Source organism: Fusarium fujikuroi, chromosome FFUJ_chr03, assembly GCF_900079805.1.
Source record: "Fusarium fujikuroi IMI 58289 draft genome, chromosome FFUJ_chr03".
NCBI classification, from domain to species: domain Eukaryota; kingdom Fungi; phylum Ascomycota; class Sordariomycetes; order Hypocreales; family Nectriaceae; genus Fusarium; species Fusarium fujikuroi.
Window position 1 is genome coordinate 1,402,265 of NC_036624.1, and position 25,073 is coordinate 1,427,337.

The following is a 25,073-nucleotide window of genomic DNA, read 5'->3' on the forward strand; positions in this document are numbered from 1 at the left end:
CCAGTGATCTCAGAGAAGACAGCTGCATTCATGATAAAGAGCAGCGATTACCCGTTACAAACCTCGGCCATACTGGACTCAGGTACTACAATACATATCTTCAACAGTGCCAAAAGGTTCAAGAAACTAGGGATCGCAACAGCAGGGGATGGCGTCTTTGCAGGGTCAAGATGGCTACCAATCCTAGGATATGGGGAAGTACAACTAGAAGTATGCAACCTGGAAAATGAGCCTCAAAAGCTCGTTTTGAAGGGCGTTGCATACTGTCCAGAAATGGGCACTAACCTTATATCCCTGAGGAGGTTACGCCAAATTGGGTACTGGTGGGACCAGCGCAATAACTCAGATGTGATCAGACACATAGGTGGTCAGGCACTATGCAAATTAATGCTTAAACACGACCAATATGTAATGAGTTACATTCCCAAAACCGGGAAACAAGCCGCGTTTCCAACTAGGCACCTGCAATACAACTCATGGACTGCGAAAAAGCCAAACAACGCAAGGGCCATGACATGGCATCGCCGATTAGGACACCCAGGCCCTCGAAGTCTTGAACACCTTGTGAATCATACCATAGGAGCGAGAATCAAGGGACCGTCTACAATCGAATGTGACGTATGCGGATTGGGAAAGATGAAGAGGCAAGAGAGACGCGAACCTCGGATACGAAACTCGAATCCAGGAGAGAGAGTCTCAATTGACTTTCACGACTATCCTCCAGGATTACACCAGTACTCGTCATGCGGAATAATTACAGATCGTCAATCAGGTCTCTGTTGGGACTATTATTTCACCAATCGATATGATGAGAACCTTCTGTCAATGCTAAAACACTTTACCCAGATGCTTGAAACAATGTACAACATCAAACTACGAATCATCGAAACAGATAACGAGCTGCGAAAAGGCGGATTGACCCGCGCATGGCTCGAAAACAAGGGTATCCAAGTGGAAGAAAGTGCACCACGCACACAACAACAGAACGGCTCTGGCGAGCGTTCTGGGGGGGTAGTGAAAGAAAAAGTGCGGTTACTCATTATCGACAGCAAATTACCCTCTGGCCTATGGCCTGAAATTATGCGCACCGCAGTCTATCTCCTGAATCGAACCCCAAAACAAGGACTTCAATGGAAGACTCCGTACGAAAGCTTCTTTTCTGCGATTCAAAGCTCGCAAAACTACATCCAACCTCGTATTGGGCATATGAAAATGATTGGATGCAAAGCCTTTGCGATGACAAAGTCAGCTCAGCAGAAGGATAAACGCCTACAATCAAGAACAAACCCAAAAGCGTGGATCGGATACCTTGTGGGATATAACTCACAAAACATCTTTCGGATCTGGAACCCCCTGACTAATAAGATATATATCACTAGAGATGCTATCTTTAATGAGGAAGAATTCTTCAGCGCTAACGAGTTACAGGTGACAGAAACGATCGGGGAAGAAACCCTAGAAGAATTACAAGTGAGATTGCAATCACTTATGAACACTGAGCAAATCGATCAGGTCTTGGAACCTGTTCAGGGCCCAGACGAGCTTGAAAGCCAAGAATCGACTCTCGAAAATCTGATTGACGACTTGCCTACAGAAGAGGCAGAGCCAACAGAGGATCAAGAAGACGATGGTACAAAGTACACTCAAGCTCGATTCGAGCTCTTACCTACTCCTCCAGAAAGCCCATTTTCAAGCTTCTTAGCACAAATTGGAATACAGTCACCTGCAAGAAAAGAAGGACTTGACGTGGACCTGAAAATCCTCAATCAAGCCTTCAACGCCGGAACAATGGCTGTACCAATTGCAAAGCAAGAAGGAAAGCTGATAACAAAGGCAACGAGGAGCAGATACATCCGCGGAAGACTGAAGCCCAGATGGGAAGCGCAAAAGAGCCATATGAACCTCGTTCCAGACAAGGAGAGACTCCATCGGAGGAATCTGCCACCGGCTCCAAGCTCTTTTGGAAGTCTCACCGGTCACCGGTTCGAGGAGGAGTTCAAACAAGCGCAAAAGGACCATCTGGAGAGTCATAAGCAGATGCGATCATGGTCAGAGATTTCGAGGCTTGATCCCCGAATTGGAGACTCGCAAGTACTTGACTGTATGTGGGTCTTCACATATAAGTTTGACAAACATGGGTACCTGCGAAAATGCAAGGCAAGGCTTGTAGTTCGAGGAGACCAACAGTATAAGTCAAGCACAGATGATACATATGCTGCTACCCTTGCTGGAAAGTCATTCAGGACGCTTATAGCAATTGCTGCAAAATATGACCTAGAGCTCCTGCAGTACGATGCAGTGAATGCGTTTGTAAATGCAAAACTGCAAAGCAATGTATTCATGAAGCTGCCACCCGGTTACCGGAGTGGTGAGAAACAGGATCGAATACTGCTCCTACACAAAGCACTTTACGGTCTGCGCATCGCACCTCTTTTGTGGCAAATGGACCTCGGAGATACCCTCGAGGCTCAAGGCTGGAATCAAGTCCCAAATGAACCATGTTGCTATCGGAAGGAGAATATCCTTATGTTCTTCTACGTAGACGACATAGTATTTGCATATAAGAGAGAAGATGAGAAGAGTGCCTCTCAGGCTATTGAGCAACTCCAACGAAAGTATACACTTACTGGAGGAAAAGAGCTTCAATGGTTCCTTGGAATGGAAATCATTCGAGATCGAAGCTCAAGGCACATCTGGGTAACTCAAATCTCATACGTGGAAAAGATATGCGAACAGAGCACTTCAAAAACGCCAAACGCGTCTCCAATGTCAAAAGAAGAACTCCTCCCTAATGAAGGCACCGCCAGCTACAAGACAACTGCCTGGTATCGAAGGGCCATAGGGTCACTGCTCTACGCCAGTGTAATTACTCGGCCGGACATCGCATTTGCAGTATCAAGACTGGCACGTTTTATGACCAACCCAAGCGAAAAACATGTGGAGGCGGTGAATCGAGTTTTCAATTACCTAAACGACACTCGTTTCTATGCATTGGAGTTTGGTCCCGGAGAGGGGTTCGACGTTCACAGTGACGCATCTTTTGCAGACAATTCCCTAGACCGCAAAAGCTCTCAAGGCTATGCAATGAAACTCTTCGGAGGTCTAATAGGATGGCGAGCCAATAAACAAGACACTGTAACGACATCAACAACTGAAGCGGAGCTATTGGCACTCTCACAAGCAGCAAAGGAAGGTCTATTTCAGAAAAGGCTCCTCCAAGGACTACAACTCGAGCTGCCAATTGACCAAATGCACCTCGTCCTCTGCTCAAAAACTCGACAGATCGATCTCCAACTGTTTTGTGACAATAAACAAACGATCGGCCTCTTGAAGAATCCACTACAAAAATTAAAGACGAAACTGAAGCATGTGGATGTACACAACCATTGGCTGCGCGAACAACTAAAACAAAAGACCCTATCTCTTCAGTATAAACAAAGTTCAGAATTGATTGCAGACGGGATGACCAAAGCACTCCAGGGCCACTCACAAAAGGAAAGCTGCAAGCAATTTGGACTTGTGAATATTGAAGAGAAAATCCGAATGAGGAGAGAAAAGGTTACTGCGGAAAGAACGATTGAGGAAATCCTAGAGGAGTTGAAAATTTAGGAAAACAAGAGTCCTCTTAGGAAAATGAAGGTCCTTTTCGGGAAACGAAACTCATTTTCGGGAAACGACACTTCTTACAGAAGACTGACAGAGTAACCACAACGTCACAAATTTACCTTGAAGGAAATAGACTGTCTCAAGTTTTACAAAAATTCACAAGTTCACAAAGAAAGGAAATGAGAGGCATTTCCCCGAAAAGACGTTCAATTCATGAAATGCCCGAAGGCAATACCTACGGCGCCTAGCGCCGCGACGAAAACGAGCCCCGAAACACAAAAACGAAACGCTTAACCCAAGTTCACCCCCGCCTCGCGAAGGCGAATGTCGTGCTTATCAGGAAAGGTGTTGTCGGCGATACCATCGAGGATAACCTTAGCCGCAATGCGGCGCTTCTCCTTGATCTTCTGCTCGTCCTACAAAATCACCTAAGTCAGAAAGAGTCTCAAAAGTAGAAAACAAAGCGCCAGCTTACTTTTTCAAGGTCCTTGGTAGGACCGGGGTGGGCGCGGCAGTAGTCGAGAAAGTAGAGAGCGACAGGCAAGGCAGGCTTGGGACTATACAAATAAGTTAGGAAAACGAGAGTCAAAACCAGGAAACAAGACTCGTACATCTTCTTGCAGGAGCCACCCTCAACGCAACGCTCGTAGCGACGTTGCCCAGGAACAGCATAACAAATCCCATCGCTGCGACCACCGGTCGCACTGTTCAAGCAAGGAAGGCAGGGCGGAAATCTCTCAACAGCATCGCTAGCACTAATTCGCAAGTCGTAACCTGAAAACAAAGCTCGAAAACTTACACTTGTTTTGCTGCGGCAGCAGCAGCCTTCTGCTTCTTCTCGCGGGCCTTACGGAGCTTGCGAGACGAGGGACCACGGCGACGACGACTAAATCAAATGTTTAGCACCTCGAAACCATGAAACGAACTGCGTTGATACTTACGGAGGTGCGTTTTCATCTCTCTCCTCCTCAGAGGACGAGGGAGGGTCGGAGAGCTCCGACGAACCTTCTGGATCGTCAGGCATCGCGAAACGGAGCACGGAGAAGAAAAAGCGACACGGGAGAATATATATCTGGAAATGCTGCTCAAAAGTCAGTAACGAGGCTCCTTTCAAAGAAAGCAAAATGGCGAAGCGCAAGCGCAGCGCGCGCGCAGATATCACATACCGATTGATGGTGGTGAAGCTTGAAGAGAAAAGAAGAGAAGGAAATTCACAACAAGAGATAAGATTCATTTCTACGAGCTGCATTTGCTTACTAAGGCAATGAATCATGGGGCAACAGTATGGTTATTATTCTCTGAGCTGCCAGTGCCAGACACCGCCAGCCTGAATCACCATCAAACCTCATTTTCAAAATTCTGGAAATTCATCTGGGAAACCTACCGACCAAGACTCAAAGTGGAATGACCGGCTACGAGTACAAGATAACGAAAGGACACCTCATTTTCTTAAAACGACTCTCATTTTCCTAAAACGAGTATCGTTTTCAGGAAGGGACCTTTGTTTTCCTCCAAAGACTACTCGTTTTCATTCTAATTAAACGCAACTTCAGATCAGCCAAATTTGGCAAATCTGGGGGGGTATGTTAAACCCACTAAGATAAGAGGCAGTGCGTTATCTGATAAGGAACCTCATTTCCCTATAGAGAAGGTTATGTGACTAAATTACCCCGCTTTTCAAGTTAGCCAGAATAGCAAAAATAACCTCAATCAAGCACCAATTCAATCAGCGGTTCAACAGTCATCCAAGTGAGTAGGTCAAAAATCCCTCACCCTACAACATTTCTATTTAATCAGATAATTATCAACAACTCAACATATCACAGCCTTCAAATGAAGCTAGAATACTTCTTGCCCTTCAGGCCCTTCAAAATAACCCAAAACTAAGTTTACGACAGGCTGCAACTAACTATAAGGTGCCCTTTGAGACCTTACGTCGCCGCCATCATGGCATTCAGTCACGACATGATTCTATCCCAAAATCGCAAAGACTATCTAATCTAGAGAAGCAGATAATAGTCCAATTTATTCTTGACCTAGATTCGCGAGGATTTCCCTCGCGACTGCGTTTTATAGAAGAAATGGCCAATTCCCTGCTAGCTGACCGCAATGCGTCACCTGTCAGCAAGCGCTAGGCTTATAACTTCATAAAGCGACAACCAGAGCTAAAGACGCGTTTATTTTGGAGATATGACTATCAGAGAGCTAAATGCAAAGATCCAACTATTATTCGCGGCTGGTTTAGGCTTATACAGAATATAATTGCAAAGTATAGTATCCAATTAGATAATATCTAGAACTTTAATAAGACTGGCTTTATAATAGGCCTTATTATGGCCAGAATGGCTATCACAGGTTTAGAAACACAAGGAAGGCCAAAATCAGTATAGCCTAGAAACCGGGAATAGATTACTGTAATCCAGGCAATTAATGCAGAAGGTTAATCGATTATGCCGTTTATCGTTAGTGCAGGCCAATATCACCTTGCCAATTAATACCGAGAATGCGACCTCCTAGGCGATTAGGTTATCGCAATAAGCCAAAATGGGTAGACAAATAACGAGCTGGGTCTTAAGTGGCTAAAGCACTTTAATTGGTCTATAACTAACCGATTAACTAGTCCTTATCGTCTCCTGATCCTCAATAGTCATAAAAGCCACCATTCAGCCGATTTCGAGAGATATTATAAGGAGAATAAGATTATCACGCTCTGTATGCCTGCTTATGCATCTTATCTACTCCAGCCTCTCGATATTGGGTGCTTTGGGCCGCTGAAAAAGGCTTATGGCCGAGAAATAGAGCATCTAATCAGATGCTCTATAACTTATATTTCCAAGACTAAGTTCTTTTCTGCCTTTTATACTGCATTTAAAGCTACCTTTACAGAAAGTAATATCCAGGAGGGTTTTAAAGGAGCTGGACTTGCTCCTCTTAACCTAGAAACTGTAATCTTAAAGCTTAATGTACAGCTACGGACCCCAACGCCTCCCGAGGAGGCCACTCAACTATCAACACTATAGGCTTCAAAGACCCTAAAGACAGTAATAGAGGCCCAATCTCAGTCTAAATACCTCAAAAGGCAAATCAGAAGGCATCATAGTAGCTCCCCAGAGTCTATTATTAAAGCTTTAAAGTCAGCTACTAAGGCAATAAAGGCAGTTATGCATAAGGTTATCTTATTAAGGGCTGAGCTTCGCAATCTTCAAGACGCAAATAAGATACTAAGCCGGCGCCATAAGGCAAAAAGGACTAGACTACAGAAAGGGGGGACTATAACTATACAGGAAGCATCGCAAGTAATTAATTAGATAGATGTTGATATGCAGGTAGTGGCCGAATTATCGAGAAGTGGTGGTCAAGGAAGGTCAGAGCGACCGGGCGGTTGGCGCTGTGGTGTGTGCGGTAAAGGCAGTTATAATGCAAGGACTTATCAGGTAGCTCTTAAGTCATCTGGGGAGGAATTTAGCGAGTAAAAGCCAGCCTTTTCAAACTGCAGCTTGAGCTTTTTGAGCTGTAGGTTAAAAAGGTTGAGGAAAGTGACCCACTCACTTGGATGACCCACTCACTTATCAACCACGTTATATAAAAGGCCTTTTTTTATATATATTTAATAATAAATATAAGGAGTAAATAAGTTTAAAGTGACTTTTAGTTCTGGTTTTAGTTTAGTTATATATATATATACTTAATTAAAAGTAAAGCATTAGCTCACCAACTTGTACTGACTTAATGATAAGGAGAAGACAGTATTGACCAGGCGTTACTGCATACGAGTACGGATTCTCTTAAATCTTGATGTCCTATCTTAAGGAGGCCCAAGATTAGAGTCGTCCTAAAATTAGTAAATGTATAGAATTCCGCTCATGACCGCGTGACACCCAATAGGACTACCCGCAGACGCATGCATGCCTCAGCTAAAAGATGACCATGACCATGTCTAGGCAACAGCATCTCTTGCTTGCTCCTCTTGAACCTCACTTTCACCTTTGTTCTTTAGCTTTATCAATCAAGTCATGGAGCAACTAGCACAGCAATACATCGACTCGACGAACGTGACGCCTCGCTGGTTACCGGGCGGCGACGCATTTTGGTATAAGCAGAATATCTCACCAAACAAATACCAGTTTCTCTTTGTTGATGTCCGTGGAAAGAGTCGCAAGTTAGCGTTTGACCAGAAGAAACTCGCTGAGGCTCTACGCGAGAAGACAAACGAAGAAGTTGACCAATTCTCTCTTTCTTTCAACTGGTTTGAACCAGTCCCAGACGAATCATGTGTTCGATTTCGCTTTGGCAATCGAAAGTGGCAGTTTGGGCCAAACAATCTGCTACAAGAATGGGAGGGACAATTCACCACTAAACCAGATCATCTACTCCAAAACGAAGTAATTTCTGCACACAGTGACACTCAAGTCACCGTCGACTTTGTGAATCGCACAGGCAAAACCCTCAGGGTATATTGGATAGATTGGAAAGCAAAAGCTGTTCCGTATATGTCGATCAAGAACGGCGAAACCAAACGACAGATTACATACGTGGGCCATGTTTGGCGACTGGTCGATGTGTCGAACGAAAAATACAGGGGAGTCTATTCAGCACCTGACGAGGGGAATCATGTCGCTGTCATCGAGCATCTCAGCGACTCTATCCCTGAGGCATCCCCGCCGAGCGACGATGAAGATTCTGAAACAGATGAAGAACCAACGGAACCCGAAAACGGACCATGTCTCTATGTCAAAGACTTCAATGTATGGTTCAAAAGCGAGAACGATGAAGCCTTTCAGCTATCTGAGAATGGAAACGAAAAGAGTCCTTACGATAAAAGACACTTGTACATATCGCCAGACAAGCAGCATGCAGTCGCATGGCAGTACACCCCCGGGCAAGACCACAATATCAATCTGGTGGAATCATCTCCAGAAGACCAGATTGAGCCAAAACTTCACACAAAGTCATACCTAAAGCCAGGTGACCGTGTCAGGGTCGACAGACCTCGGCTCTTTGACCTCAAGAGGCACAGCGAAGTTGCAACTGATGATTCGCTGTTCAAGAATCCCTACCAAGCAAGCAATCTGGAATGGAACCGTAACACTCAGGAATATCTCTTTTATATCAACGAGCGTGGACATCAACATACCAGAGTCATTGGTATCAAAGTTGACGGAAGTGTCAGGGCGCTCATAGAAGAGGAGAGCCACACGTTTGTAGACTATACGAAGTCGTACTTCAAGCTCCTTAGAGATTCTGACGAACTCATCTGGGCTAGTGAGCGTGACGGATATAATCATGTGTATCTGATCGACCTCGTCACTGGCTCGGTCAAGAACCAGATCACAAAGGGGTCATGGATGGTCAACTTTGTAGAGTTTGTGGACAAGGAGCGTCGTCGAATTTGGGTGCGAGGCTATGGACTCAAAGACGGTGAGGACCCCTATCATGCACATCTAGCAAGCGTCAATTTCGATGGATCAGATTTCAAGATCCTCACAGATGGAGATGGAACTCACTCTTGGTCTTTCTCTCCAGACAAGCGTTACTTGTTAGACACTTGGTCAAGGGTTGACTGTCCACCTACAACGGTCCTCCGTGACAGCGAGTCTGGGCAAGAGATAATGACACTTGAGAAGGTTGAGTCGAAAGAGCTGGAAGATAAGGGATGGTCTTCTCCCGAGAGGTTCGCTTCCCCTGGCCGGGATGGCAAGACACTTATATACGGAATCATCATTCGGCCCGTGGACTTTGACAGCACCAAGAAATATCCCGTGTTTGATGAGATCTATGCGGGGCCTCATAACTTTCGGGTCCCCAAGGCATTTTCAACTCTCTCGGATCGACGGCGGTGGGCAGATGAAGGGTACATCGTCGTGATAATTGACGGAATGGGCACAAACTGGCGCAACAAAGGCTTCCATGATGTCTGCTATAAGAATCTTGGTGATTCAGGACTTCCAGACCATATCGCTTGGTTGAAAGCTGCGGCATCTTCACGGCCATGGATGGACCTCTCTCGAGTGGGAATCATGGGCGTTTCAGCAGGAGGACAAAACGCTGTAGCAGGGATGCTTCATCACAGTGATTTCTTCAAGGCCGGCATCGCAGATTCAGGCTGTCATGATAACCGCATGGATAAGCTGTGGTGGAACGAGTTGTGGATGGGATACCCTGTTGATGAGGCGTATGAGAAGGCGTCTAACATAACTCACGCGAAGAAACTCAAGGGGCCCTTGATGCTGATTGTTGGAGATTTGGACGATAATGTCGATCCATCTTCGACGTTTCAGATGGCAAATGCCTTGAACAAGGCGGGCAAGAATTATGAGTTTCTATTTATTCCTGGTGGTGGACATGGCTGTGGAGGAGGGAAGTATGGTCTTGCTCGTCAAAGGGACTTCTTCAAGCGTCATTTGCAGCAAGAGTCCGAGTATCGAGTCGACATGTATGACACCGGCAGTTGATATTATGGCTTTGAATAGGGATCAATAATTGAAAAAGGCCCATTGTATGTATCCGAAGGGGTAGATATGCTCGAACCCCTGTTATACGACCCCAAATAGTGCAACATAAAGGGTCTTGTTGCCTCCAAAAAGCCACAAACAGTGGTTACAGCAACAATTGATTTATTGCAATACGTTATCACAGCCCGTCTAATCACCTGTGTTTGGCCAAACTCCTCAATTGAGGCGCTTTCCTTTGCGTTTGTATTGGGTGAGTTTGACCAGTGCAGTCAGTATAGGACAGCTGGCCTTCTGCAATAGGCTCCCCCCTCCACTAAAAAAAAGTACTGTACCTAGAGGTAGGTAGGGATGAAGATCTAAGCTAGGCTCTAGCCCAGGAACCGTTACAGCCCCCTGCCCTCTCTCATCTCATCTCTTCCTCTCTGTCTTCTTTTTTTCCTTTTCCCTTTTGCTGTACCGCTTCTTCCTCTCTTCTTCATCGCATCGACGGTTGAAGATGAAGATCTCGTACTTGTCTGTTGGGCTTCTCGCCCTCTTCAGCCCCTTGGCAGCCGCCTGGAGCAAAGAAGGTATGTTTTACTCTGGACTACCCTCTGGTTCATGTCTTAACTAATTCCCATCCTCCCAGATCGCGAAATCTTTCGCATTCGAGATGAGATCTCAAAGTATGAGACCGATCCTGCTGCCAACTTCTACGACATCCTCGGCGTCCCTCCCTCTGCCTCGCTCGATGATATTACCAAGGCCTATCGCAAGCAGACCCGAAATCTGCACCCGGACAAGGTCAGACAGGGAATGCGATCCAAGGCTGCAAAGGACAAGAAGGCTGGCGCAAAGACTAAGCCTCCTACCAATGCTGAGATCAAGGCTGCTGTGAAGAAGGCCGGCGAGGCTCAGGCTCGTCTCTCCCTCATCGCCAACATCCTCCGTGGCCCCGAGCGCGACCGATACGACCATTTCCTCTCCAATGGCTTCCCTCTCTGGAAGGGCACCGATTACTACTACAACCGATACCGCCCCGGCCTGGGCACGGTTATCGTTGGCCTTTTCCTCGTTGTAGGTGGTGGTTTTCACTACCTCACTCTGTACATGAGCTGGAAGCGACAGAAGGAGTTTGTCGAGCGCTACATCAAGTTCGCCCGTGACACCGCTTGGGGTGGTGGTCTTAACATCCCTGGCGTCGACGCAGCTCCGGCTCCAGCCCCTGCTGCATCTCCCGCGCCCGCTAGCGACGAGGAAGAGGCTCCCCCTCTGCCCCAGAACCGACGAGAGCGCCGTATGCAGGAGAAGGCGGCCAAGCGCGATGGGGCTCGTCCTGCTAAGAAGACACGCCGTGCTGCTCAGGCTTCCTCTGGAACTGCTACTCCTACCCCTGCTGCTGGACCTACTGGTGCTCGTAAGCGAGTTGTTGCTGAGAATGGCAAGATCCTTGTTGTTGACTCCCTTGGTGATGTTTACCTCGAGGGAGAGGATGAGGAGGGCGAGGTCCACGAGTTCCTCCTTGATGTAAGTTATCACAGTCTCATCGAAATGACTAAACTAACATGTGACAGCCCAACGAGCTTGCCAAGCCCACCATCAAGGACACCGCAGTCTTCCGCGCTCCCATCTTCCTGTTCAACATCACTGCTGGCCGCTTCCTTTCCAAGAAGCCCACTGGCCTCGAGATCGAGATCCCCGCTGAGGATGAGGACTCTGATGTTCCCCAGCCCACCCCCAGCACCGACTCTGCCGGCGAGGACTTTGAGCTTCTTGACAAGAGCACTGATTCCCTCACCAAGGCCAAGGCATCTGGCGCTTCGCAGGGCAAGGCTAACAAGCGCAAGGGAAAGAAGAGGTAAACTTTGGGAATGCTTTCTAACAAAAGTTGACTGGGGCTTGGAGTGGATGGAGTTGGTGTGAAACGGGGAGGATGTATTTTGTCAAAAGGACGATTAAATCTTAAAATGCTTGCCATGTTAGGGTAGATGTCATACTGAAGGGATAGGAATTAAGGCAATGAAAGATTTATGTGCCGACCACTGGTAATAGTGAATAGAATATAACTCCAATGAATGCATCATTTCAAGAGACTTGATTACTGAATGTGTTGATTCATAGCAATACTATATAGGCAATTACAGACAATGAATAAAAAGCAAAAGAGAAAAATAAGGATAGCAGCTACTGGTTTCGATCCAGTGACCTCCGGGTTATGAGCCCGGCGCGCTTCCACTGCGCCAAGCTGCTTTTCTTGTTATTGATTACCCTATAAATTTCAATTTATATAGCTTATCTTCTGAAGTCTGCCTAGCTTGACAGTACAGATTAATACCAAACTTCAATTAGAATTAGTATCGCAATATGGTACCTTTCAAGAGATTGAGACAAGTAGATTTAATTGTCATATATTATAAGTAAAACTCTAAATTAATGGTAAGATTCATTTTCATATATTACCACCATACTTGCCCTCCGTGCTTGCGATTCCGCAACTCCATTGGGGATATGTAGTTAGACAATAATCCACTTTGAGGACTATTAATCATGCTAAATTTTTGCCATTGTTGATCATCTCTTATATAACTCCCACAAAGAGACGCCTTTTTCGGGTTTCTTAGCATGTTGACTATTTGTTGATCACCGTTTGTTTCTGTTTAACTCTCATCAACGTGTCTGTTGAGCAGCGATGACGTCCTCGAATCAACCTGAGAGACCAAATGTCTCTGGTGATAGCATCACGGAAACATTTCCGAGTCAAGATTCAGCCGAGGACACCAAGGTTCGCAATTCAATCAAGTCAACTGAAGTAACGGGCTCCAGCAACGTCGTGTTGCAGTCTTCAAAGTATGAAACGAGTTTACTTCGTAGGATATTGACACCAAAGAATTGTCGATGGAACGATGAGTCGCCACCAGCTTTGTCTATGAGGCACTGCTGTCTCTACGCCTTGGCAAGTAAATCACCTCAACTATTGAAGCTCATGCTAACTAACAGAAATAGGCATCAGGTATCACAGTTGCAAACTTATACTACAACCAGCCAATTCTCAACAAGATAGCCGCCACTTTCAATGTCTCATACGAAGAATCATCCCAGGTTGCAACGCTGTTGCAGTCGGGCTACGCAGCTGGTCTCATTTTTGTTCTACCACTCGGGGATATTCTCGAAAGACGCCCGTTCATCATCGCCCTTGTTCTGGCCACTGCAACAATGGTAAGCTCTGTGCAACATGTTGCTATATTCAGCAGCTGACATCATATAGTGGATAGGACTCTGTGTGACAAATGACTTTACCGTCTTCCGTGCCTTATCTTTTGTATGCGGTGCCACCACAGTGACACCACAGCTGATGGTTCCCCTAGTGGGAGACTTTGCGCCAGCGCATCGAAAGGCATCTCTCCTCGCTATTGTCACATCAGGACTTATGCTGGGTCTGTTGATGGCGAGGTTGCTCTCCGGAGTGGTAGCGAATTTCACAAGTTGGCGCAACATTTACTGGCTGGCCTGCGGTCTGCAGTACCTCATGGGGGTTGTGCTCTTCTGCTTCATGCCTGACTATCCATCTACCAATCCGGATGGGCTGAACTATCTCTATGCTCTCTGGTCTATTCCTCGTATGATGGTCACTGAACCTGTTCTGATACAGGCTTGTCTCATTGCCTTTTCGCTGTCAGCTGTGTTCACGTCGTTCTGGACAACATTGACGTTTCTACTCGCTTCTCCGCCTTATGACTATACATCCCTACAGATTGGTCTCTTTTCTCTGACTGCGCTTGCGACTATCTTGTCGATCCCCTTGATTGGGAGGTTGATTGATCGTTATATACCTCTACTCCCGACGATAGGCGGCCAGATCCTGGCGTTGACTGGAGCTATCGTCGGAACTTTCACTGGAAACTTTACCGTTGCCGGCCTTGTGATTCAGGCTATCGGTATCGATGTCGGTATGCAGACAGCAGCAGTGTCGAACCGCGCAGCCATCTTCAGCATCAACCCCAAGGCACGTAATAGAGTTAACACGGCTTACATGGCCCTGGTGTTTGCTGGACAATTGACTGGCACGGCAGTGGGAAACAGACTATATGCTAGTGGAGGCTGGAGGAGAAGCGGCGGATGCAGCAGTAAGTCAACTCAGCGGTCTCTTCTTTCGCAAGCAAACTGCTAATGTGATCATCAACAGTTGCATTCGTTGGGTTGTCCATCTTGATTGCCGTCGCGAGAGGACCCAGGGAAAAGGGATGGATTGGCTGGACAGGAGGTTGGCATCCTCGACGAGAAAAGCCCGTGATAACACAAACACAGACAGAAGATGAAGAACAAGGCGAAGAGCAGAATAGGAAGGAGGAAAAGTAAAATAGAGAGGATACGATACAAAATAGAGATGTTTGTTCTATAGGTAGACGGACAACGGGCCGACAATTCCACTAGTTACCGCCGCATTATCCGTCAATTACTTGGGATCAGCCTCAAAATGCAACATCGCCAAGAGACAATAGGCATGGTTATGAACCTTGACAGGGGATTGCCTTGTCAGTTCAGTTTGGCTACTAAAAGAGACTCTCGGAAGTTGAGCCTCCATGAGCCCCTCATTCGGCGTAGCACGGGTACACGGGTAACTAAACAGGGGTCCTCTGGCTCTAGACATATATCCATCTTCCTTCAGGATTCGTTTGAACATTAACTATGCTGTGGGCGGTAAGCATTAAAAGATGACGGCTCTACTCTTATGTAATCTCGCCTGATCCCATCAATCTTCTTCTTTCCATATCTTGGCACTGGATCTCTGTTGAGCGAGTGAAGTCGTAGCTGCAGGATGGCTATTCCACTTACAATGGCTGGACCACAGTATGACGACTTCGATTCTGCTCCGAAACAAAGCCCAACACCATCACAAGATCAACCTTTAGACCGGCCTGGAGAACAGGTACAACCGTTGTCAGCTCACGATACATCATCTCTTCCAGCCAAAGATCATATACAGAATGCCAGACTCAACCTTCGCCTCTTGTCCATCTGTGTTGACGCTCTTCTTCTTATAATTATCTCTTTATTGGCATCTAGTTCTAGTGATGGAACAATCTCCATCATATTCTTCGGGGTTGTCGTACGTACCTGTCTATTCTCATGACTATGCCACCTATTAACGAAGAAACAACTTAGACTACCCTTGCTCTGATATGGAACTTTGCGGACTCTATTCACCTCTGGACCAGAAGATACCACAGCTTTAGCCCCTCCATACGATTCTGCATCGACCTTCCATTAGCCGTTCTGTTTGCAATCCTGTCACTCCTCAGCGGCTATTTCGGTCCTGCGGATCACCCAGTTTCCGGCTCGGCCCCAAGCACAGACGAGTCGCATCTTGGGAGACGAGCCCTTGGATGTTTCGGCATCACCAAAGCGTAAGTCTAATACTACTACTATGACCTCGGGGAGCAAGAAAACATCATAGTTTCACCTTTCTGACTTACAATTATCCCCTTAGTCTCGTTCAATTGATCCTAGTTTTCGTGGCTTACTACGAGAGAGCACAAGCAAAGCCATCCACATCACGAAGCAACTATGCGAGGAATGAGGCGGATATACCCAGAGATGAGGAAGAAGGATTGTTATTTAGCGAAGATTCTGTCTCGAACAGATAGTTGTGCTGGTTGACAGCTAGCAAGTTGCGTTTCGTTTCCCACGCATTTTACCATTCAGAGATATAACACCCACCATAAGACACAAGCATAGCATATACCCCTACCACCACTACATCCTTTTTATCCTGTTCCTAGTTTTCAGTCTCAGTAGCTTTCAATGTCCAGTCTCTACCCCATCACTTCCAACTCACGTCTTCCATCCATCTTGGGGGACTCAGGTAGTTTCTGGTTCTCGTTGAGCTTGTTTTCCCCATCAGTGATCCTAAGGCACACATGGCATAGCAAATCCCCAGGGCCGACGTTTTCCTCCAGATCCAAAATGCCGCAGCCCTTTTTCCCTGCAGTGATCACATTGCCGCAAGGGAAGAATCGACCAAAGGGTTCGAGTCTGGAGTTACAGAGCCAGCACGAGGCAACGCGGATGACTTGACGACACATGTTGGATGGGGCGGGCCCGGTGATAGGTGATATTTGTAGTCACGTAACTTTTATGAGATTCTACTGCGTACCTGAAGAGCAGTGGTGACGAGCTTAGGACGAGAGTTGGGTTTGGCTGCTCAGATGCAAAGTCTAGTGCTTAGGAAGTTGAGATGGGCTGTAGGTTTGAGACTACGACGACGAAAGAATGTGCCATTTTATAATAGAGATGACCATTGCAACATTTCACTGTAATTAGTAAATTCAATGAACGTTGCCTCTTGTATGTAATGATTGTATTGAGATCCTTTGTTCTGGACTACACTCCTCGCGGACAACAGAAACACCTCAGCGTTGGACGGAGAGAACAATGGCATAGGCCTAGTCACCGCAGACACAACTCCATCAAATACGTGAACGCACTATTCTGCCCATCGATCATTGAATTTGGTGTGGTGCCCCTAAGAAATTCAAAATTGGGTCCAACTTGTAGCCTCCAAGAATTAGACCAACATTTGACGGGTCTAATGATGAACAAGGGTTGAAGGAGAAACCAAAATTACCTAGGCTCTTGAACGAATGTATCAATCTTACCAAGCAAAACGATAGGCTATAGACACAGTGACACAAGGTACATAGAAAATCTTCTTTTTAAGTCTCTTAACTTCTTTTGAACTACAAAATGTCGACAAATACACGCCCCTTGCCAAGTCTTCATCCTAAGACCCAACAGAGACCATTCTCTCGCTACTTATCATGTCCGCCTCCTCTTCCCAAAGGATATATATACCGCACATCTTGTCACAAAGGAGACGCTGCCCTGCGTAGAATCATGCATGCCAAGTTTCCCAACAAGCTAACAAAAACTCCTTCCCAAGTACTTCCTTCGCAATCGCTTAGTACACACGCTTGAAGGGTGGCACGGGCTTGCACTCGGCCTCGTCCAGGGTGTTGGCGATGACCTTTCGGTATGCCAGGTCGACCTTGCCATGGGGCTCCTTCTGGAAAGAAAGAGTGTGCTTCATCCAGTTCTCATCATCTCGCTCAGGGAAATCCTCGCGGGCGTGAGCACCACGAGACTCCTTTCGGTTGGCGGCAGAGGTGGCAGTTTGGATGCTGTATAAAGTGTCAGTATTACTTCAGTGTGTCATGAAAGAGTCGTAACTTACGCGCAGGTGAGCAAGTTGCGGAGCTCAAGGGTCTCGACGAGATCAGAGTTCCAGATCATGCTGCGATCCTTCATGCCAACCTGGCTGTACATGGCATCGATCTCCTTCATCTTGCGAACACCCTCATCCAAACTCTCCTGGGTTCGGAAAACGCTGACATCAGTCTGCATAGCCTTCTGCATGGCAAGTCGGATCTCAGCGGTGCTCTTGGGACCATCAGCAGTTCGGACCTTGTCGAGGACCTCGATGTGGTCGGAAGCAGCATCAGCGGCAACGGGCTTCAGGGCGTCACCGGGGTTGAACTTGTCACGAATGGTGTGCGAAACGGCACGGCCGAAGACAACAAGATCGAGAAGAGAGTTGGCACCCAGGCGGTTAGCACCGTGGACAGACACACAAGCGGCCTCACCACAAGCGTACAGACCAGGGACAACCTTGTCCTCACCCTTCTCGTCAACGGTAAGAACCTCACCAGTGTATCGTGTCGGAATACCACCCATGTTGTAGTGGACGGTAGGAAGAACGGGAATGGGCTGCTTGCGGACATCAACACCAGCGAAGATACCGGCGGTCTCAGAGATACCAGGCAGACGCTCAGCAAGGATCTCAGCGGGGAGATGGCTGAGCTGGAGGTAGATGTGATCCTTCTCAGCACCAACACCACGTCCCTCACGGATCTCCAGGGTCATAGATCGAGAAACGACATCACGAGAAGCAAGATCCTTAGCGGTAGGAGCATATCGTTCCATGAATCGCTCACCCTCAGAGTTGAGGAGGTAACCACCCTCACCACGAGAACCCTCAGTGATCAGGCAACCAGCTCCGTAGATACCGGTAGGGTGGAACTGGACGAATTCGAGATCCTGGTTGGGGAGACCGGCACGGGCAACCATGGCCATGCCGTCACCAGTGCAGGTGTGGGCAGATGTGCAAGAGAAGTAGGCTCGTCCGTAACCACCAGTAGCGAGAACGGTGTGGTTGGCAAGGAATCGGTGCAGGGTACCGTCCTCCTGGTTGTAGGCGAGGACACCGCGGCACTCACCATCCTGCATAATCAGGTCGAGTGCGAAGTACTCGATGAAGTAGTTGGTCTTGTGTCGCAGGGACTGTCCGTAGAGCGTGTGAAGAAGGGCGTGGCCGGTTCGGTCAGCAGCAGCGCAGCATCGGTAAGCCTGTCCACCCTTTCCGTACTCCTTGGATTGACCACCGAAAGCTCGCTGGTAACTGATGGAATTGTCAGTAGCCGTTGTGTGGGCGGATTTCAAAGTCCAGACTCACATCTTGCCATCGTCAGTTCGCGAGAAGGGGCAGCCGTAGTTCTCAAGCTCGATAATGGAAGCGGGGGCCTCTCGGGTCATGTAGTGAATAGCATCCTGGTCACCCAGCCAGTCGGAACCCTTGACGGTATCGTACATGTGCCATCGCCAGTCATCCTCGTGCATGTTACCTAGGGCAGCGTTGATACCACCCTGGGCGGCGACGGTGTGAGATCGAGTAGGGAAAAGCTTGGAGATACAGGCAGTGTTGAAGCCAGCCTCAGCGAGACCGAAAGCAGCTCGCAGACCGGCACCACCAGCACCAACGACGAGAGCATCATACTCATGGTCCTGAAAAGTGTCAATTGACGAGATCTGTGATTCGCGGATGATCGGGTAGACGTACGATGACGGCGTATTTGTTGCTCACGAAAGGAGAGGCCTCCTTGGCTCGCAGAGGACCATTGCCTGTGATAACTCGGGCTGTGGACAGCTCGTCAGTATTTTAAAGCTGCGCATAGCATTCGGAGAAAAGCGTACCAACAGGTCGAGTGGTGGAGAAAGCTCGAGAAGGGAACCTAGCAGCCCGCGTGAACTATCAAGAGGTTAGCAAAGCGCATTGGTGAGCTGACGAAGCTCCTGCGGTGGACAATCGGTTTCATGATGCCATCGCAGAGGCCAGACCAGGGACTACTCACAGCAGGGCCGACGGCCAATCTCCTCATTGCCATAGAAGAAGCCATCATCAACTAAAGTCACTATGACCAAGACCAAACTGCATCCGCGGGGAGAATCGAAAGGGTGGTATTTGACGATATCTTCGGGTGGCGGAGGAGCAGGACTTTTGTTAGATGTGGTTTTGGAGGAGAGAGAGAATGGATTGAATTGACTGTCCAACCAATCGACAATTCCCCTTGATGTTTTTTTGGGTCTCTCGTCCTTCGCGAGCCTCGATCGGACGGATTCTCTCGGCTCCTCGGTTGATCCAACCAATCAGCGTTGGCTTATTAGCAGCACCGATTATTCGCCGCCTACTGAACCTGGACGCTGTAAGCCACTGAAGATATAGGGACTCGGAAGTCAATGACCTGTGCTGGGCTCACTGTGCAGTCAAATGATAGAGCTCCTTGAGTCCGAGGTGCGTCGTTGTCGAAGCCAATTGGTTTTTTAATTTTCAACAGTTTTTCATGATACTACATCCATTATTGTCCTCCTTCGATCTTCATCCAACATCAAAGCCCAATGGATCGGGAAGATTCGCCTCTGCGAGTCTAACAAATCCATGACGTTCAAGACAATTGGATCTCATCACGTGTCCGCGGGTGTACATTTTGCCCTTCGGCTCCCCGTTTCCCCCGCCTATTCCGATACCAACGGCATGTGCTGACGGCTCCACCTCCAGCTGCTGTCAGTCACAACAACACGACCCGGCCCGGAACCAATTTTCGGGGCCGGTCATCAAAGTCCGGTTTTCGTACTGCAGTCTACAGCCTTGACAACTCACAGGGTTTAAATAGAACTTGGAAAGAGACCTCTTTCTCCGGTGATGAGCCCAGACAATAAAAGACTACGCTTAACCCAAACCTCATGTTGGAGGCCTGGGACTTACGATCATATATATGTTCGTAAGGTTTGATCAGATGTTGAGACGTTCCTAATTACGCCTTCATTCTACTTAGACCTCTAAGGCCACAATAAAACATGAGGTACATCACATTTAAATACCAGGACATTCAATGAAGCAATTAAAGATAGAATCTTGACGTCTACTGGCTCTACCATTCTCCACCATTCCCTGACTCTATAATCATGGCGCTCTGTACATTTATACTGCCAGAATCAGCACAGCCAACTCCGTCTCGTTCTCCTAAGTAGTATGCAACCGCAACAAGGATATCTTACTAAATCTAATTCGATAATACCTCACGAAGCATGACCAGGAAATTGTCGGTCAGCTTGTGAACTTCTCCCACAGGAGGCTTAACGGGCTCTCCAGCGCTTCGTCGCAAGCGATCCTGTCGCTTGGCTCTGCGTCGCCTCTCAGCCTCGATGGGATCCAACTCATCTTCCGCTTCTGCCTCTGCCTCATCTTCTGAGCCATCATCATAAGCCATATCCTCGAGGTCTTCGCTGTCTAATCCAAAGTCTGATGAGTTGAAAGCCATTGCCGTTGGCATCATGTCACTTCCTGCATGGCCCTCGGCTGCCATCTTCTGTCTCGTTTTATCATTGTGCCACTTCTTTCGAGCCTCTTGCCATGCAATAAGAGAGTTGATCTCTGCAATTGCCTTGTCTTTATCCAGAATTCCAGCGCTGACACCGCCCTCGAACAAGGCGTTGACATTAAGGGTTCCGTTCTTAGGACCCTTTCGTAAGAACTCGAGGATACCTTCGATCCAGCCCATGAGCTGTGTGAAGAGGCCGTTATCGTGAGTATGCACTTCATGGACAAACTTGTAAAAGTTGTGCTCATGTCGTTGGCAAAGATCAATAAAAGCCTGAACAGTCTGGTTTGGATCCGCCGATGCGTCTTGCTCTCTGCACTTGTCCACGACCTATACATATGTTAGCATGCAGTTTCCAATCGGGGGTAGCTGCTTCTCTCACCTGGATCATGTCATCGATAAAGACAGCGAAGTCAGTAACACTATTGTACACGTTTGCCGACTTGTAGACTCGTACGAGAGGCTCGTAGAAGATGGTAAAGAGGTCTCGGAATAGCTGGAGGGTTACCGGCTCCTCGATCAACTGGAGCATCATCTCCTTGTCCCTCTGTCTTGTGCACAGCTTCAAGTACTGCTTCATGTACGAAAACAGTTGAGCGCCCTGGCGCAGCTCCTCGTCGATATTCTCCACGGCGTTGTTGAAAGCGACATATGCGTTGTAGAGCCTCTGGATTTGCTCTCCTGTAAGCCCTGGTTCAATGAGATCAGATCTCATAATCGCCACGATCAAGTCCACATCATCTGCCTCAGCCTCTTCACGAATGGCGACCTTGATGTGTTCTTCAGCATGTGTGTACTTGTAGAGTTTGTCCGAGAAAACAGGATCATCAATCTTGCTAGCGAGGATATCGATCGACTTTTGGAAGCTCTTAATACCATCGTTAAGCGTAAGTGAGAAAATTCTCTGCATCAATGACCGTGTACCAAATGGTTGAGCTAGGAAGATGTCCAAGACACCAGACATGACTGCTGCGGGGTTTGCAATTCGGATAACGTTCTTGATAACCGAGTATGGGATGAGAGAGTGAATACGTCTCGCCTGAGCAAAGAGCTCAGGGGAGTTGTCCTCAGCTAGGAAGAGGTGGTAAATGACGGCAGCAATCTCGATACGAAGCCACTCGGCAAACTTTCGATATTGGATACTAAGATCCTGGATCGTCTCCTTTTCCTTGATCTCTTTGAAGAGCATGGTAAGTCCGTTGTGTTCTACTATATCGCGACGGAACCTGGAAGATGTCAGCTCAGGCTAATGGCCGGTGTGGTTCAACACTCACTGTTCCATGTACTCATCAAGCTCGGCGGCTCGTTTCCTCGCGATTTCATAGAATTGCTTTTGCTCTTCTATGCGCTTCTCATCCACCTCTTTCCTTCTAAGAATATCTTCAACATCCTCGTCTGTGGGGGTAATGGGCTCGCCACTCAGAAAGTCTTGCATAGCCTTGGTATTAGCAAATTGGGGGTTGTGGAGTACAGATCGCAAGAACGCCCTAAGTGAAATTCTTTGGTTTTCACGCCATAGAACAACAGTCTATTTATCTTGTTAGTTGGCTGTGGAAGGCGTGTATTGTATCACCCATACCTCTGATTTATCTGACTTATCCGAATCCTGGCGGACGGCAGGGCTAAGTCTTCCTCCCTCAGTGGACACGCGAGGAGATGGAACTCTAGGGGAATTAAGCCCCTTGGATCGATTCGATCTGAATGATGCCGCAGACCCGGCCCTACGGTGACCTTTATAAAGTTAGCATAAGTAAGAAATCCAACAGAAATGGGGTGGGTCGTACCAGGCGTCAACATAGATGAATAGCCATTAGGTCTTGTCGAAACTGAAGAAATGGAGGAAGCATCTGATTCGTTTCCGTTGCTGAACATGGATGTAAAGGCGATAGTTGTTGTAGTATCTGACTTGTTCTTCTTGGGCATTTCTGGGACGACTCGACCAGGAAGCTCTTGTCGCAATCGGCTGTGAAGTTTGGCAAAGTCGCTATATCTTCGACCAACATAGTGCTCCAATTCTCCCTTCTTCTTGATACGCAGAATAAATTCGGCGTGTTTGTGCTTTCGGATCGTATGCTTGACCTGGGTGACTCGCACGCCTGCGACATTGACATCCCAGCCATTAATGTAGTTGCCCTCGGGCAGAGTATGCATAACACCAGTGTCGATAGCATTGCTGTCAACAATCTCAATCTCTGAAAACCGAATGCGCTCCTCGAATCCTGACGATGTTCCAATTCCAGAGACCATCATAAGCTCAACCAGTTTCCTGGCCTTGATGGCGAGTTTTCGTCGCTTCGTCTCCTCTAGGCGATCCTCCGACGATGAAATCTGCTTTCCTGCGAACGACTCGAGGAACTGTAGTTCGTTAGCATCAGATCGACCATGGACAAATCGCGTCATCATTACTCACCACTTGAAGCTTGTCCTGCCAGAACTCCTTCTCGCGCGCCTTATCAAGGAAGGGAAAGTCGCGAACATGGTGGACGAAGATGTAACGCAGAATGGGCAGTTCGGATTCTTCAGGAGGGACTTCACCATGATCGGATCGAAATGGCGCGCCGAAGCGCTGGAGGGCGGTGGTAGAATTGAGTTCGTTTATTTCCCACTTTACCTGCTCCGAAATAAGCTCTCTCTTGAGGTCTAATACGTAAAGCATATATCAGCATCTGGTAAACCGCATTTAGTCGCAAATTACTGCGCATTGCAACACTTACAGTGTTCTTGCTTGCCGGTCAACGCCTGGCCTGGTGGCGGCGTAGCATCTTGCTTTGATCGCACTGGGAGGTCAACGGTAGATGGAGGATTCGCGGGAGCATCCTCAACAACTGCGGGCGTATCTCTGGCCTCAGCAGCCATGTCTCTTGCGCAACAATCGATTATAGGGAGCTTTTCGTGTATGTCTTGTAAGGGAGAGAAAGGTATTTCACGTTCAGAAGGTAGGCCGCTATCAATGTCCGTTGTAAATTGATATCGATGTATGTAGAAGACTCGGCGAAGTTGGGGTAGGTAGATTTGCGTCAGAAGAACGTCCGGAATATTGTTGGCTTGGTCTGCTTTCGTTTGGCGGGGCAAAGCTGCAGTAAGCTTCCATCGTTAGTACTGGACGCTAAAAAGCGCCTTATGGGGCGCAGCTACGTAATGTTGTCGGCTGTTGATAGGGACTCACATCAGCGTCTGCTTCAGGGTATCACGAACGGAACGGCCAAAGGAACAGAACCTCAAGTGATGAAGCTTTTCTTCCTTTGCATTATAGACCTCAACCTTTTTAAGGTACTCCTCACGCTGTGCACTTGCGTGTAATAAGCGCCAAAGCGAGGGGCATGACGTGTGTCGCCAAGTACCAAGCCACTCGCCCAGACTCTCACAACCCTGCTTTTTCGGGTCCTTTTTGCCGTGTTATGGAAGCCCGGCATGACAGTCAAACTTTTTTGATATCAGACTAATGTAACGGCTATTGAGTTTCTGTTATGGTCAATGGTCCTGGGCGCCTAATGTAAGGCTGAACAGACATTTTAGTGATGAATTATTATCAATACGAAGGGGGCTTTCATACAATCTATAGACTGATGCCAAGCAACTCCCAACGGGCCTTTGTTGTAAGGAGTTCTCTAGCTTCATAGACTCACGGTTTTTGAACTCCCTATCCGCTGCCGAAAACTGTCAGCACTACAGTGACGACGACTCATCTCGTTTGATCAGCCCGTTTGATCAGCCCGTTCGGCATCTAAAACAGGCAGCCGATCCTGTTTGTTGATCCGAATATCAGTCTCATTTCGACCTTGATGAATATAAATAAGCCACGCGGGCCACGGTGATATCCACTCCATCTGCGTTGACATTGTGGCTGCTGAGAACTTGGACCAAGCACGGGATTACGCCGTGGAATAATAAGAGATTGGGCATTTCTTACGAGTAAGCCAATCATCGAAATATGTACCAGAATGGGGAATCAGAGGGAGATTCTTTTGCCCCGCCACGATGAGTTACGCAATGCCGAGTCTGTGCTTTATTGACCAGCTCCTTACGGAGTACATGAGTTGCTTAATGGGAACGTTCCGGACATTATTTATGATATGTCACAGCCCTGGGAGGCTCTTAATATTTGGTCTCCCTGTTAATTTCGATGGTGTCGGGTAGCCTTGCCTCCAGTAAATAAAGTCACAAAGAAGCTCAAAACGCTCTGTCTAGGTTCTGGGCTCATCAGCACAGTTTCACGGAGAACGTTCGGCCTTTGTCAACCAATTCGATTCTCTAATCCTTGGCAATTTGGGTCAAAGAAGAGCTGTACCAAACCATTGGGGGACTGACTCCGGGACACGGCTCG

At 47.6% G+C, this 25,073-nt stretch overlaps 8 protein-coding genes, besides 1 other annotated feature; 5 read left to right on the top strand and 3 right to left on the bottom strand.

The window, feature by feature from the left end:
* Positions 1–30: 30 nt before the first annotated feature.
* FFUJ_02576 (retrotransposon HobS hobase) lies at positions 31–3,609 on the top strand (the record flags this gene model as incomplete). The annotated part of the gene is made up of 1 exon (XM_023574323.1): positions 31–3,609. One exon carries the CDS (start codon positions 31–33, stop codon positions 3,607–3,609), a length of 3,579 nt encoding a protein of 1,192 aa, XP_023428868.1.
* Positions 3,610–3,896: 287 nt separating this feature from the next.
* On the bottom strand, positions 3,897–4,630 carry FFUJ_02577 (uncharacterized protein; the record flags this gene model as incomplete). XM_023574324.1 has 5 exons in its annotated part: positions 3,897–4,013; positions 4,082–4,163; positions 4,218–4,355; positions 4,406–4,492; positions 4,548–4,630. The coding sequence occupies 5 exons, from the start codon at positions 4,628–4,630 to the stop codon at positions 3,897–3,899; spliced, it is 507 nt and encodes a 168-aa protein (XP_023427700.1).
* A 2,989-nt stretch (positions 4,631–7,619) lies between these two features.
* Positions 7,620–10,058, top strand: FFUJ_02578 (uncharacterized protein; the record flags this gene model as incomplete). The annotated part of the gene is made up of 1 exon (XM_023574325.1): positions 7,620–10,058. One exon carries the CDS (start codon positions 7,620–7,622, stop codon positions 10,056–10,058), a length of 2,439 nt encoding a protein of 812 aa, XP_023427701.1.
* A 496-nt stretch (positions 10,059–10,554) lies between these two features.
* On the top strand, positions 10,555–11,899 carry FFUJ_02579 (related to ERJ5 Endoplasmic Reticulum located J-protein; the record flags this gene model as incomplete). XM_023574326.1 has 3 exons in its annotated part: positions 10,555–10,627; positions 10,687–11,564; positions 11,612–11,899. 3 exons carry the CDS (start codon positions 10,555–10,557, stop codon positions 11,897–11,899), a joined length of 1,239 nt encoding a protein of 412 aa, XP_023427702.1.
* Positions 11,900–12,215: 316 nt separating this feature from the next.
* Positions 12,216–12,287, bottom strand: a tRNA (tRNA-Met).
* A 439-nt stretch (positions 12,288–12,726) lies between these two features.
* On the top strand, positions 12,727–14,393 carry FFUJ_02580 (related to dityrosine transporter; the record flags this gene model as incomplete). XM_023574327.1 has 4 exons in its annotated part: positions 12,727–12,994; positions 13,048–13,253; positions 13,303–14,161; positions 14,221–14,393. The coding sequence occupies 4 exons, from the start codon at positions 12,727–12,729 to the stop codon at positions 14,391–14,393; spliced, it is 1,506 nt and encodes a 501-aa protein (XP_023427703.1).
* Positions 14,394–14,871: 478 nt separating this feature from the next.
* Positions 14,872–15,682, top strand: FFUJ_02581 (uncharacterized protein; the record flags this gene model as incomplete). XM_023574329.1 has 3 exons in its annotated part: positions 14,872–15,144; positions 15,201–15,442; positions 15,526–15,682. The coding sequence occupies 3 exons, from the start codon at positions 14,872–14,874 to the stop codon at positions 15,680–15,682; spliced, it is 672 nt and encodes a 223-aa protein (XP_023427704.1).
* A 1,313-nt stretch (positions 15,683–16,995) lies between these two features.
* FFUJ_02582 (probable succinate dehydrogenase (ubiquinone) flavoprotein precursor, mitochondrial) lies at positions 16,996–19,267 on the bottom strand (the record flags this gene model as incomplete). XM_023574330.1 has 6 exons in its annotated part: positions 16,996–17,215; positions 17,269–18,492; positions 18,547–18,875; positions 18,931–19,007; positions 19,065–19,119; positions 19,223–19,267. The coding sequence occupies 6 exons, from the start codon at positions 19,265–19,267 to the stop codon at positions 16,996–16,998; spliced, it is 1,950 nt and encodes a 649-aa protein (XP_023427705.1).
* Positions 19,268–20,431: 1,164 nt separating this feature from the next.
* FFUJ_02583 (putative sorting nexin VPS5-like protein) lies at positions 20,432–23,605 on the bottom strand (the record flags this gene model as incomplete). XM_023574331.1 has 7 exons in its annotated part: positions 20,432–21,079; positions 21,132–21,975; positions 22,024–22,277; positions 22,329–22,480; positions 22,534–23,104; positions 23,160–23,389; positions 23,464–23,605. The coding sequence occupies 7 exons, from the start codon at positions 23,603–23,605 to the stop codon at positions 20,432–20,434; spliced, it is 2,841 nt and encodes a 946-aa protein (XP_023427706.1).
* Positions 23,606–25,073: the final 1,468 nt, after the last annotated feature.